Source organism: Pipistrellus hanaki (genome assembly GCF_964339955.1).
Source record: "Pipistrellus hanaki genome assembly, chromosome: 1".
NCBI classification, from domain to species: Eukaryota; Metazoa; Chordata; class Mammalia; order Chiroptera; family Vespertilionidae; genus Pipistrellus; species Pipistrellus hanaki.
In genome coordinates this window covers 25,219,608-25,234,983 of record NC_140503.1, presented here as the reverse complement: position 1 = coordinate 25,234,983, position 15,376 = coordinate 25,219,608, and the positions used below count along the sequence as shown (strand labels likewise).

Sequence of the window (15,376 nt, the reverse complement as noted above, 5' to 3'; positions counted from 1 at the left end):
CTTTTTTGGACAAAGGCACACTTGTTTCATGAAAAAAATCACGAGGCACACCACCATTAAAAATGTTAAAAAATTTAACTCTGTGCCTATATTGACTATATATAAAGTAATTCTCTTGAATAGGAATCAAATAAACACAAAGAAAGTATTTTATAATTACTTTATTATGAAATATTAAGTAAACAAAATAGTGAAAAATTATAAAATTCTTGTCTTGTCTGCACCTACGGCACACCAGGCAACATCTCGCGGCACACTAGTGTGCCGCGGAACAGCGGTTGAAAAACGCTGCATTAGGGCATGGAAAGCCTATATGGTGCTGGCAAATATAGCATTGTTCACTTGTACATTTAGCCAGGTATCTGGGTTTTACTTTGTTATTTTTGTGGCTTAGAAGCTTTCCTCTGCATGCTACTGATGCTGTTAAAGGTAAGCAATAATGGCAGTCAGTCTGTGCTGTGTGCTAATATACTATTCCTACATGATAATAGTAGTAATAGTACTCGTCATCTCTGCTCCTTTTTTTTTTTTTTTTTTTTTTTTAATCCTCACCCACGGATATTTTTTTCCCATTGATTTTTAGAGAGAAACATATAACTGAGAGAGACACATCAATTGGTTGCCTCCCACACATGCCCAACCAAGGCCAGGGATGGAACCTGCAACTGAGGTATGTGCCCTTGCCTTGAAAATGAACCTGAGACCCTTTGGTCATCAAGCCGATGCTCTAACCAGTGAGCAACTGAATTTACTCAGGGTCACACAAGCTGCTACTCAGAGGCAGGAAACTTTTTGGCATCTTGTATCAGTTATAAGGACTTGAAGAACAAAGGTCGTATTTGAGCTTCCTTCATTTCCTTCATTAGTAGATAGTGTAGTAGTTAGGTTGACATTAGGAAGTATCTCCTTGAAGCAGGTTTGTTTGTAAGAATGTGGAGAAAGCTTTTGTTGCTTGAACAAGAGTTTAGTCTGTACCCTAAAAGTTTCATCTCTTCAGTGCATAGAGCTTTGAAGGGATTAGTTTTATAACAAGCATGCATCTTTAGTTTTTTAGGAAACTACAGTTGATGAGTTCACTACTGAAAGTATGGTACAAGGGGGGTTGGAATAAACTATCTTCAATATTAAGAGCTTTAAAAATTATTGACTTACATTTAGTGTGACCAAACAATTTGTTGACTGTTTCGGTGAACAATAAAATAAAAACCACTTAATTGTCCTGGTGTCTGCCAAGAAAATTAAACTGACTTCAAAGCTTTGAGCTGATAGTTAATGGCAATGAATACAAGTTGTTGTTTTAAATAATACGTCTGGTCAATCCTTTGACTCAGTCAGACTACAGCTGTGAAATTGTAAAATGAGATGCATAAAACCAATGCATTGCGGAGTTCATGTCTCTCTTGAGCAAATATTTCATTTCTCTGACAAAAACTATTACTTTGGGAACTCACTTTTCATCGTGAACTACACTTGGAATATGTAGTTCTTCCTTCAAATACACCTTTTTTGTGATTTACCATAAGCAAAAGAGAGACCCTGTCAGGTTTTAATTCTAACATACAGTTTTGAGATTGAATCCCAAGCTGTGAAATTATGTGAACAAATAATCTATACAAATAACATGGAGCCACATACGTAGTGCTTAAAATAAGTCTGATTGCAACTAAAATGATTTAGGTAGTAAAGAAATTAAGAAAAAAATGAAATAACCCATGGCAATGATGTTTTTTTAAAATATATATTTTTATTTATTTCAAAGAGAAGGGAGAGGGAGAGAGAGATAAAAACATCAATGATAAGAGAGAATCACTAATGAGCTGCCACCACTGGGGATTGAGCCGGGGACACATGCCCTGACTGGGAAATAAACTGACCTACGGGTTCATAAGTCCACACTTAGTCACTGAGCCACATTGTCTGGGCATAACTCCTTAGGGTGAATTTCTAGAAGTGAAATTGCTGAGTCAAAGAATTCACATTTTGAGACTTTAAATTGCCACATTCTGGTTCAGGTAGGTTGTGGCAATTCACATTCCTGCCAGTGTTAGACAAGTATGATCATTTCTCTCTGTCATGGATAGTAGAAAAGTTTTCCTACATCATTGCAAAGCTGGTAAATTTTAAAATGGCATCTCTGTGTTTTAACTGGCATTGATTATTCATGAAGCGGGCCCTATTTTATTTTCACTAGCCATTGTAGATTTTGGTCTCACAAACGAGCAGAGCTTAGTCTTGATTAGATACTTCAGAAACTTTTTTCCATTCTTTCATCAATCTTTTCAACAATTTTTTTGTTTTGTTTTGTTTTGTTTTCTTTCCAGGAGCGACTAAAGCTGGTGACTGTATTGGGCGCCGGCCTTCTCTGTGGAACTGCGCTGGCAGTCATCGTGCCTGAAGGCGTACACGCACTTTATGAAGATATTCTTGAGGGTGAGAGAGAGAAAGGCCTTCTTTGAAATATGTTAGTGATGTGGTGGGTTGAAAGGAGCTTAATGGTATTTCCTCTGAACTCAGTGGATGTTTGCCATAGAAGTCTACCCTAAAAAGAGTTCTTAAAATACATCTTTTTAACATCTTTCACATTGAACACATCCTTAGCAGTGTGTGATTTGAATGCCCCAATTCATGAGTATCACTTAAGATTTATTTGCAATAATACAGGAATTTTAGTCTTTCAAAGTATGACCGACCTTTTTTAATGCCCACTTAAAAACTTCCCAAATCCTCCGAAACCGGTTTGGCTCAGTGGTAGAGCATCGATCTGCGGACTGAAAGGTCCCAGGTTCGATTCCAGTCAGGGGCATGTACGTTGGTTGCGGGCACATCCCCGGAAGGGGGTGTGCAAGAGGCAGCTGGTCGGTGTTTCTCTCTCATCGACGTTTCTAGCTCTCTATCTCTCTCCCTTCCTCTCTGTAAAAAATCAATAAAAATATATTTTAAAAAAACACAAAAAAACCAACTTCCCAGATGCTATATGACGAATATTTTTAGTGTTCTTTAATTGAAAAGCTATGTAGTTCTACTAGTACATATTTGGATTTAAGGACTCTTTATAGTAAACTTTGTAGATCAAGCCTGTCAAACACAAAGGCTAACACGAGCCAAATAAGCAAGGTTTAAATTTATGTGGGCCACAAAAAAACAAAAGCTGTAATTTTCATAGAAACGTAGGTTTATTTCAATAGAGACATGCTGAACACAAACGGCTGAAATAAATGAGTAATCGTTAACATAAAATACTAGAACATTTTAATTAAAATTAATATTTTTTTCCTTTAACATTAACTTACCAGACACTGAATAACTGCATAAATTAATAAGCATAATGCAAATCTATTTGCGTTACATGGCAATCAGCTGCTAAAATACTCGCTACTAGTATTAGTAGAGAGAAATGGTGCGCCTGTGTGTAAGGCGTGTAAGGGAAATGAATGCAACACAATTATAGTAGTCAGTCATTAGCGAACATTATAGTTCGTTACTAATAATTATGTATAAAGGATATTATAAAAATTAAGTTACAAAATTTTTGTTAAAATGTTTCTTACATATGAGTATATTGGCTAGGCTGCAGAAATATTCATTGTGGGCCAAGAATTTGACATGCCTGCTGAAGATAATTGGTGAGGACCCCTGCAATAAAGGACAACTAAATATCTGAAAGAGGACTCTCCTGACACTAATAACAAGCAGAGAACGGTATACCTGTGTAAAAACAAATGCTGGACAGTTGGCTCAGTTCACTCACCTGCTAAATCATTTGGTCCTTCACACCAGCTTGAAAACATAACTTGATCCAAATTTGTGGTTCAGCAAAGTCAGATTGCTACTTGTCATGAAACTTCACAGATACCTGTGAAGGATTAGGAACCACAGCTGTTAAATTGGTGAGCTGAATCTTCTAATGCCAAGAGTTGACTGGACTTTAAGAATAGTATAAAGAGGTATGCACCTTCCGAATTTTTAACTAGATACATTATAACAAATATAATAGTTATTCATATCTCCTATACCTGGGGTATGCATAGGGGCAAAATGGTAAAGAGTAAGGATTATGGGGGTCTTATTGCAAAATAAAACAGGCTGAGGATTTGTAAGCTTTAGGGGAGAAAAATAATAAGGAATCTTAGAGCAGGGGTCCTACTCTTTTTTGGTCACACATCCTATTGAGGAATGAGATATACATGTATTATTCTATTAATATATTGTATTCATTATAAAACTCATACCTAAAATTATAGAAAAGTTTAAACTAAGATTTATATTCCTGGTATATTAGTAAACATTCAGACCATGACTAAATAGACAATTAAAATTTTTTTCATGGCTTTTTAGTTAAGAAAGAATTATGGGTTGTTTTCTAAACTTGTCTGATAATAAAATTTCCTTAGCGGGGTGTATTTTGAAAATATAATTTCCTGGCCTCCCCAAAGAAAAGACCTGGGAATATCTATTTTTAACAAATTGCCAAATAATTCTTAGTAGACAAGTTTGGGAAACACTGGGGTAAAAGAAGAAGAGCTAGGTGTAAGTTGTTCTTTTTTAATAACAGTTTTATTGAGAGAGAATTCACATACCATATTTCAGATATAGTTTTAATGTTTATTATGTGTTGGGTTATATCCCTTTATTTTCAGTTTTTCTGATTTTGACTCAGAATACTTCTGTGGATTTATCTGAAAATAGATAAGCAAGCTTTATAAACCTACTTTTCCAAAAATAAGCATTCCTGTCTCTTTAACCTTTCATCATGGATTAGTCTCCAGCCCTAAGCCATCATTTTAAATTTATTTTATTATTTTTATTTACATATTTTTACATTCAATTTTTTTGGTGTACACCTCTATGACTTTTGGCAAATGCATAGAGTTGTGTTATTTCCCCTGCAATCAAAATACAAAACAGGCCGAAACTGGTTTGGCTCAGTGCATAGAGTGTCAACCTGTGGATTGAGGGGTCCCAGGTTCGATTACAGTCAAGGGCACGGTCAAGGGCACGTACCTTGGTTGTGGGCACTTCCCCAGTGGGGGGTGTGCAGGAGGCAGCTGTTTCTAACTCTATCCCTCTCCCTCTCTGTAAAAAATCAATTAAAAAAAAAAATTTTTTTTTTAAATTTTGGAATGAGCTTGTGAATATCTACCAAAAAAATCATGCTGGGATTCTGATTGAGATTGAATTAAATCTGTAGATTACTTTGGGGAGAATTGACACCTTAAGAATTTTGTGTTTTCTAATCCATAAACATAATATATCTCTCCATTTATTTACTTCTTCTTTGGTTTCTTTAGTGAGTGTTATTTTTAATAGACAGATCTATAGATATTTTGTTAGATTTATATCTAAATATTTCATATTTTTAGTACAGTTGTAAATGATACTTTTAAGATTGTTCTCTTTTCAGTATTCTAGTATTTAGACATTTGCTAACCTCACTTATTCTTTATAGAAGTTTTTTATAGATTCTTTGGGGTTTACTACATAAATAAGCATGTCATCTGTGAATAAAGACAATTTAGAGTTTTCCTTTCAATATGTTTTTTTTTTTTTTCTTTCCTTATTGCATGGACTATACCATCCATTATGAGGTTGATTAGGAATGAGTGGACAGTGTCGCTTGATCTCAGCCAATCTTTCATCATTGTCTGTGATGTTAGATGTAGGTTGTTTATAGATTCCCTTTTCAGGTTAAGGAAATTTTTTCCTATTCCTACTTGGCTGAAAGTTTTTATCTTGTTGAGGATTGTTGTGTCTCAGTTCATGAGGAATATTGGCTTATGCTTTTCCTTTCTTACCATGTCTTTGTATGGTTTCTGTTATTAGAATAATGTGGGGCCCGTAGGATTGAGAAGTGTTCTCTCTTCTGTATTCTGGAAGAGAATGCATAGAGTTACAAATATTTATTCCTAAAATGTTTGCTAGAATTTACCAATGAAACCATCTGGGCCTGGAGTTTTCTATGTTAGAAGGCTTTTAGCTATAAATTCCATATCTTCAATAGATATGAGACTATTCAAGTTCTCTATTTCTTCTTTAGTAGTTTTGGAACTTTGTGTCTTTCAAGGAATTGATTCATTCCTTCTAAGGTGAAGAATTTATGGGCATAAAGTTGTTTATAGTAATCTTTTATTATCCTTTTAATATTTGTAGTAATTTCTCTTTCATTCCTGATATTGATTTGTCTTCTCTTTTTAATGTAGTCATTCTGGCTAGAGGTTCATCAGTTTTATTTTATTTTTCAAAGAACTACGTTTGACTTCATTGATTTTTTTTTTTTTTCCTGTTGATTTTTCTGCTTTCCATTTTATTGATTTCTGCTCTTTATTATTCCTTTTAGGCTTTATTTGCTCTTCTTTTTTGAAATTTAAATTTAATATTTTTCCACCATTGTTTATTCCCCCATACCCTCTTCCTCCTATTTACTTCTCTTTTTCAAGTTTTTCTAGGTAAAAGCTTATTGATTTGAGATCTTTCTTCTTTTCTAGTATAAGCAGTTATTGCTATAATTCCTTTTAAGCACTATTTTATTGCATCCCAGGAATTTGATATATTTTTATCTTTAATCAGTTCAAAATATTTTCTAATTTCCCTTCCAAATTCTTTTTTGACCTATGTGTTATTTAGAAGTGTATTATTAAATTTCCAGTTCTTTCCCCAGATTTTTTCTGTTACTGATTTTTAGTTTGACTATATTATGGTCTAAGAACATATCTAATATGATTTGAATGCTTAAAAATTTGTAAATACTTTTTTAATGGTCCTAAATATGGTTTATCTTGCTGAATGTTCCTTGTATACTTTAAAAGAGTGTATATTCTGTTATTATTTGGTAGAGTGTTTTATAAATGTCAATTAGGTTAAGTTGGTTGGTAATATTGGTCTTCTATATCCTTGCTGATTTTCTACTTGTTCTATTGATTATTGCAATTAGGAGTATTGAAGTTTCCAAGTACAATTGTGGATTTGTACATTTCTCCATTCAGTTATATTAGTTTTTGCTTTATGAATATTGAAGCTCTTTGGTTAGGTGTATACACATTTAGAATTACTGTGTCTTATTGATGAATTGACCTTTTCATCATTATGTAATATCCTCCTTTATCCCTGGTAATATTCCTTGTTCTCAAGACTACTTTATATAATATTAATATAGCCACTTCAGCTTTCTTCTTCTTCTTCTTTTTTTTTTTTTTTTTTTTTTTTTTTTTGGTTAATTTTCACCCAAGCATATTTTTCCATTAATTTTTAGAGAGTGAAAGGTAGGGGGAGAGACAGAGAGAGAGAAACATCAATGTAAGAGACACACATTGATTGGTTGCCTCCCGTACCCTGACCAGGGCCTGGTTCAAGCCTGCAACTAAGTCACATGCCCTTGACCAGAATCGAACCCAGGACCATTCAATCCCACGGGCTGACATTCTGTCCACTAAGCCAAACCAGCTAGGCTCTAACTTTTTTTTGATGAGTGTTTATATGGTATATCTTCTTTGATCCTTTCACTGTTTATCTGTCATTCATTATATTTAAAGTGGGTTTCTTATAAATATCACACAGTTGGATCATGTTTTTTGAATTTGATAATCTCTCACTGGTGTGTTTATTTATTTTCATTAAAAATTTACCGATTGATTGATTTGAGAGAGAGAAAGGAAAGGGGGATGGGAGAAAGTGATTGGCTATTCCACTTAGTTATGCATTCATTGGTTCTTTTTTTCTTTTTTTTTTTCTTTTTTAATTTGATTTTTAACAGAGAGAAAGGGAGAGAGGTAGAGAGATAGAAACATCGATGAGAAACATCGACCAGCTGCCTCTTGCACACCCCCCACCGGGGATGTGCCCGCAACCAAGGTACATGCCCTTGACCGGAATCGAACCTGGGACCTTTCAGTCCGCAGACCGACACTCTACCACTGAGCCAAACCGGCTTCGGCATCATTGGTTGATTCTTATATGTGCCCTGATGGGATCAAACCTGCAACCTTGGAGTATCGGGACGATGCTCTAACCAATTGCGCTACCTGACCAGGGCCTAATTTGTGTGTATAAACCAGAGGTTGGCAAGCCTTTTCTGTAAAGAGGCAGATAGTAAACATTTTAAACTTTGTGAGCCGTGTGCTCTCTATTGGTACTGTTCACCTCTGCCCTTGTGGTTAAGTTCACTGATTCTTTCCTCTGTCATCTCCATTCTGCTATTGAACCTATCCAGTGAACTTACTGTTTCAGATATTATATTTTTCAGCTCTAAAATTGCTACTTCATCCTTTTTTATAGTTTCTAATTCTCTACTGAGGACATCTACTCATTTGAAAGGTGTTTACCTCAGAGAGTATAGTTATAACTGCTTTAAAGTCTTTTGAGTACAGTATTCTGGTATCTGAGCTATATTGGGGTTGGGTTGGTTATCTATTTCATTGGTAATTTGCCATTTTTTCCTTTTTCTTTATATGTCAAGTAATTTTCTGTTGTATCCTGGACATTTTTAATATTATAATTTGAGATTCTGGGTCCTCTCAAAATCCTCTGAAGATTTTTTCTTTTTTCGTTTTAGCAGGCAGTTAATGTGGTTCGGTCAGACTGCCAGTTCTCTGTTGCCTTTTTTGGGTGATGGTTCTAATTTTAATTCAGTTTAAAAAATTATATATATAATTATATATAAATTATATATATATAAATTATATGTATATATGTATATATATAAATCAGTATAATATATATATATTGATTTCATAGAGGAAGAGAGTGGTAGAAACATCCATGATGAGAGAGAATCATTAATCGGCTGCCCCCCACCTGTCCTCCACTGAGGATTGAGCCCCCAACCCAGGTGTATGCTCTGACCCAGAATGGAACCGTGACCTCCTGGTTCATAAGTCAACGTTCAACCGCTGAGCCAAGCCACCGGACTTAGTTCAGTTTTTAAAGCCTTTGCAATATTGACTTGGGTCTGTCATGTCCCTACTGAGTTCAGGGGTGGGGTGCGTCTTGGACTTGTATCATTTATACACAGAATTAGGGGAAATATCGCTTTCCTTACCCAGCTCTTTCCAGTATTTCTCTTATATTCTCTGGTTCCCAGAAGATCCCCCACTCAGTTCTCTGGCCAGAAAGAAGTTTCTGTAGGAATTTTAGCTGCCTATAATGTCATTGCATAGTTCATGTAACTTGGGCTGCCTTCAGGACAGGAGAAAAGAGAACAGAATAACTGAATTTTCCTCATACTTCTTAGACCACTGGGGCTATTTTTTCCAGTTATTGTGCCAGAAAGATGGTGTTTTTGTTGTTTTTTTATTGGAGTTTTAACTACTACATTACTGCCATGCAATTCTGCAACTGGGACTGCCTTCAAATCAGGCTGGGAAAGAAAAAGATGGGAGAGGAAGAAGAATCCCCTTCCCCACTATACCTTTCAGCAGCCTCTTTGGCCCGAAGGACAGGGTTTCTTTTGAAGTTTTTGCTGCCCTCTCTCCTGTTGATATTGTTTACTTTATGTAGTCTTCAGGTAGTTAGATGTTTTTTGAACGGGATATTTATTTTAATCATTACATGACTAAGGCTCTAGTGACTTTATATTGTTGAAAGCATTACATAGCTCCTCCTTCCCTCCCCCCATTAACCTCATCCATCCCGCTTCCCCCCCCTTTACCCCCCTTCCTCACCATCCCATTGTCTGTGTCCCGGATTATGCATCTATACATAATTTCATTGGTTGATCTCTTTATAGTAACTTCACTACATTTTGTCTAGCACCATAAGTCCCATCATCCTATATATAATAAAGAGGTAATATGCAAATTGATCCTCACGCCCTTACAAGATGGCTGCCTACGCAGGGGGGACGACCAAATGACTAAACAAGCAGGCTGCATGGGACGGCCAGGCTAGCAGGAGAGTTAGTGAAGGATGACCAAATGACTGAACAAGCAGGCTGCGTAGGGCGACCAGGTCGGCAGGGGCTTTAGTGAGGGACAACCAAACGACCAGACAGCAGGCTGCGCATGGCATCCAGGCTGGTGGGGAGGAAGGCAATTGGGGGCAACCAGGCTGGCAGGGAGGGCAGTAAAAGGCAGCCAGGCTGGTGGGGGGGGGTTTCGGGGAGGTAGTTAGGGGTGATTAGGCCGGCAGGGTAGGCAGTTGGGGGCGACCAGGCTGGCGGGGATGGGGGGGCAGTAAGGGGTGACCAGGTTGGCAGCGGGGCGACGGACAGTTAGGAGTGACCAGTCCAGCAGGGAGGGGGCAGTTGGGGGTGACCTAGCTGTAGCAGGGGGCAGTTAGGAGCCATCAGGCTGGCAAGGGGGGGGGCAGTTAGGGGCCATTAGGCCAGCAGAAGGAGGGCAGTTAGGGGAGATTAGGCTGGCACATAAGAGGCAGTTAGGGGTGATCAGGCCAGCAGGGAGATGGGCAGTTAGGGGTGACCAGGCAGGCAGGCAGGTGAACGATTAGGAGCCAGCAGTCCAGAATTGTGAGAAGGATGTCTAACTGCCAGTTAATCATGCCTAAACCAGCAGCTGGACATCCCCCAAGGGTCCAGGATTGGAGAGGATGCAGACTGGGCTGAGGGGGGCCCCCTTCTCCCCCCACCCCCCGGCCATGAGTTTTTGTGAACTGGGCCTCTAGTTCTTTATAAAAAGTAAATACTAATACTCTACTCCATGAAAATGTTTTGAGGTAGCTCAACCATGATGTCAGCTTATTTAAATTATCTCCAAATTTTCCACATCTTTGTTCATATTGATGAGTTTAGTCACAATAATTTGTTTCTGCTATTTTATCTCCCCCCTCCCACCTTTTCTCTCTCTCTTTTATTTGTAGATCAAACAAACTTTTCTCTAAATTTCAAAAAAGGAGTTTGTTTACATGTTATAGCAGCCATGGTTCAGTTCTTTTGTGGAGCTTGCAATTATGATAATTAACATGTTTTTTCAGAGCTCAGTATACCATGTTAATTAATTGAGCTCTCTGACACTTTAATAAGCACTATTAAGTACTAATTGATGTAAAAAAGAGTCACCTGTTATCCTATAATTATAGCTCTAAAATCACTGGAATGAGGTGATTATCAGCATTCATGTGAGAAAATTGTCTTTTTATAGACACAAGTTTTAAGAACATTGTTTCTTGAGTACTTCAGTGCTTGTTTACTGTGCAGCTAAAATTTGAAACCATCCTAATTCTTTGCAACATGTTTAGGAAAGCAGGCCGTTTGGTCAAAGACCTAAATATAAATGTGATGCATTCATCTTATCTAATAAAGACAGAATATGCAAAAATTCTCATCACATCAGTGTTTCTCTCTGTCTTTCCTTCTTTTTCATTCTCTCTAAAAGATCAATGGAAAAATATTTTCAGGTGAGGATTAACAACAAAAGTTAAAATGATAAATTTTGTTATGTATATTTACCACATCAAAAGAAGCTTTAAAAACTATAAAAACAAACAAAAATCTTTCAATAATTAGAAAAAAATATATACCCTGTTTCCCCGAAAATAAGACAGTGTCTTATATTAATTTTTGCTCCCAAAGATGTGCTAGGTCTTATTTTCAGGGGATGTCTTATTTTTCCATGAAGAAGAATATGGTACACATTTATTGTTAAATGAAAATAAAGGGAATTTATTAGCTGTATACAGTACGGTATTTCGGTAGTTGTCAACACAAACCAGACAAACTGTGAATCCTACAGTATCAAGAATTTACTCATTTATTCAATGACAATCATGTCATCATCTTCTGGAACATCATCGTAACAATCCAATTCCTGAATTTCCTGGTGAATTTCTTGTGACTCCATTTCTTTCAGAATCAGTGGACCAAATCTCTCATGTTTAGCCTAGGGGGGCCTTATTTTCGGGGATGCCTTATATTTCACTCAGAAGGAAACCTGTAAGTAGGTCTTATTTTCGGAGGATGTCTTATTTTCGGGAAACACGGTAGGTTTTTATTATCTTCAGATGACATGTGCTTTGTGCCCCTCAAAAATGACTTTTAGCCCTGGTTTGGCTCAGTGGATAGAGCATCGGCCTGCGGACTGAAAGGTCCCGGGTTCGATTCCAGTCAAGGGCATGTACCTTGGTTGCGGACACATCCCAGTGGGCGGTGTGCAAGAGGCAGCTGACTAATGTTTTTCTCTCATCGATGTTTCTAATTCTCTATTCCTCTCCCTTCCTCTCTGTAAAAAATCAATAAAATACATTTTTTAAATGACTTTTAAAGAATTAAAATATTACAATAGGCTAGTTTCTTTAATTAAAGTTAAAAATGCTTTAATTATAAACAATAAATGTCTAATATGTTAGCCTCTATTCGTGATAACAAAGATAAGGATTCTGGCCTTGACACATTTCTGTTTCGTGTGTCATATATGTGCATATAAACGTGGTATTACTTAGCAGGTGTTATTTACTGTAATTCTGAATCTCATGATAATTCTAGAAATGAATTTAGAATGCAGGATGTGCCTCTATTTTTTAAAAATATGTTTTTATTGAATTTAGAGAGAAAGGGAGAGAGAGAAATATCCATGTGAGAGATGCTGGCTCCTGCACACCCCCTACTGGGGATGGAGCCCACAACCCGTACATGTGTCCTGCGGGAATCCAACCGGTTACCTTTTGGTGGACGGGATGGCGCTCAGCCAATTGAGCCACATCGTTCAGGGCAGGATGTGCCTCTTTTAAATGCTCTTCCTCTTTTGGTTTCTAGTTAGTGATTGCCCCCTGATATTTTTTAAAGCTAAATTTTATTTTCAATTTGCTCTTTGCAACTTTTATATTGACAGATATAAAACTAGATAAGTTTGTAACTATTTTTTGTTACTGCTCTTCACTCATCTGTTTTCATCAGAATAAAACTTACTGTGGTTTATGATGAGATTGGCATGACTTCCTCAGCTTAAGAGGAAGATTTGGAGACCATATCCCTTGGGATTAAGATTGCTTTCTTGCTTGGTGATTTGCTTCCATTTCCTAGGTTTTGAGATAAAAGTCAGGTAAAAGGTCTGCATGCCAAAAGCAGAAGACACTTGGGAATTTTTTCATCATCAACTTTAAGTTGAAGGAATTTGGCTGGATTACAATATAGGAAATGGATGATTTTGCAATAAAGTAAGTAGAGCTTGAAATACAGAAGAATGAAAGCTTCCATGTGAAAACATTTTAAGAGGAAAACATTTTTTCTCTTTATGGTTCATTCTGCTCTAGGAAAACACCACCAAGGGAGTGAAACACAGGATGTGATCGCATCAGACAAAGCAGCAGTAATACCAGTTGCCCATGAACATGAGCACAGCCATGACCACCACACACAGCTGCATGCTTACATTGGTGTTTCCCTCGTACTGGGCTTTGTTTTCATGTTGCTGGTGGACCAGATTGGCAGCTCCCACGTGTATGCTACTGATGGTAAGTGATTCCAAGGCTTTCTGGGCAGTGTATTAAATTTGCAGTTTAGAAAATCACAAATGATTGAATAATTTAATGTGTCATTGGCCTGATTTAGTGCTAAAACTTGCCTTCTTCAGGTTCCTGTGAATATTTTTACTCGGTTGGGGAACTTAGTGAGTTGTGTGAGCATTTTATTCAGTTGGGGGAGCTGGTGAGTTGTGACATGTGATACAAGAGAGTGTTTATTGATTATTGCCCTGGTTATCTTAATACTTGCAAGTTTAGTTAAGAGTCTGGGACAGAGTCTTTTATTTTTAAATACTGTATTTTTTTATTTGGCATATTTCACTCAACATATGTTGGTAATATTCATCCATTTAGTTACATGTAACAGTGGTTCATCAATTTTCTTTTTTTAATTATTTGTGAAAATATTTATTGTTGAAAGTATTACATATGTCCCTCTTTCCTCCTCCCCCATTGACCCCTTCTAGTTCTAGCCCTCTGATACCCTCCCTACCCTCTCCCCCTTATCCCAGGCTTTCATCACTCTATTGTCTGTGTGCATAGGATATGCATATTGCATACTGGGGCAGAAGTTCTTAAACCTTTTTGTGCCATGGAGCTCAAAAAAGCCCGTGGACCTTTTTTGGAATAATGTTTTTAATTATGTAAAGAACTAGAGGCCTGGTGCACGACATGCTTGCACTGAGGGGGCGGGCTCCCTCAGCCTGACCTGCGCCTACTAGCTTAGGCAGTTAGACATTCCTCTTGCAGTCTAGGTCTTCTTGACTCCCGACACTGCCACTGCACTCTCTAGCACACATGTGTCAAACACAAGGCCCATTGGCCAAATCCAGCCCGCCAGGCCTTGCAATGTGGCCCGCACCGCGCTGTCATCACTGCACTCCGCTGTCAGTTTAAGAGATTGTCAGTTTATGACTGTTCAGTAAACCATTCGGCCCGCGATTTAGGCTGGATTTTAGATTTTGGCCCCTTCTCTGATTGAGTTCGACACCCCTACTCTAGCATCAACCTGGCTTCTGGTTGAGCAGTGCTGCCCCTGTGGGAAAGCACTGACCACCAGGGGGCAGCTCCTGCATTGAGCGTCTGCCCCCTGGTGGTCAGCGCGCATCATAGGGACTAGTTTTTCTGCCATTCAGTCGATTTGCATATTAGGGTTTTATTATGTAAATTAGGGGTGTCAAACTCAATCAGAGAAGGGGCCAAAATCTAAAATCCAGCCTAAATCGCGGGCCGAATGGTTTACTGAACAGTCATAAACTGACAATGTCATAAACTGACAGCGGAGTGCAGTGATGACAGCGCGGTGCGGGCCACATTGCAAGGCCTGGCGGGCTGGATTTGGCCCGCGGGCCTTGTGTTTGACACATGTGATGTAAATCATAGTGGGTAGGGGTGCAGAGAAAACCAATTATATTGAATTATGGTTACCAAAACATAAAACAGATTTGTGATCTAGTAATATATGTCTTCCTTAATAATGAGGTAATGCATTTAAATCAGAAGCAGAGTTAAGTTTTATTTTTTAGGAAATCTGTGTGACAGCTACTGTTGCTTAGCTTGACTAAGAACATTAAATTGTGAGATGGGCTTTATCAAGGCAATATGAGTGTTAAGTTGAACATCCAAGTTATTTGGATGTTTGTTTTGATGGTCACTAGTTTAAAAAGTCCTGATTCACAAAGATATTTTCTTACAAATATATATAGGCACATTGGCAGCTTGCTTATCAAGGAAAAATAAGCTTCTTTTAAGAACAACTAGAATTCTCTAAGACTTTTAAAATGTGATTCCAGTCATAGTAACCTTTTTGTCTTAAGATCACCAAATTCATCTTTGGTGAGGTCAACATCTTTGATCCATGATACAACCTTGAAGGCATCATAATAGAAATAAACTTGAAAGACTTGTAATAGCCATAGGGGTTTACAGATATCTCTTTTCAAATACATTCACAGAATTTTGCAGATAGGAA

At 37.5% G+C, this 15,376-nt stretch overlaps 1 protein-coding gene across 1 annotated transcript in view; it reads left to right on the top strand.

Annotated features, from left to right (window-relative positions):
* The window catches only part of SLC39A9 (solute carrier family 39 member 9), a 40,307-nt gene that overhangs the window by 6,292 nt on the left and 18,639 nt on the right, over window positions 1–15,376 (top strand). Inside the window, exons 2-3 of the mRNA XM_084867148.1 lie at window positions 2,322–2,430; window positions 13,195–13,395. Of these exons, the coding sequence (XP_084723274.1) occupies window positions 2,322–2,430; window positions 13,195–13,395 (310 nt within the window). The remainder of the gene's footprint in view (window positions 1–2,321; window positions 2,431–13,194; window positions 13,396–15,376) is intronic.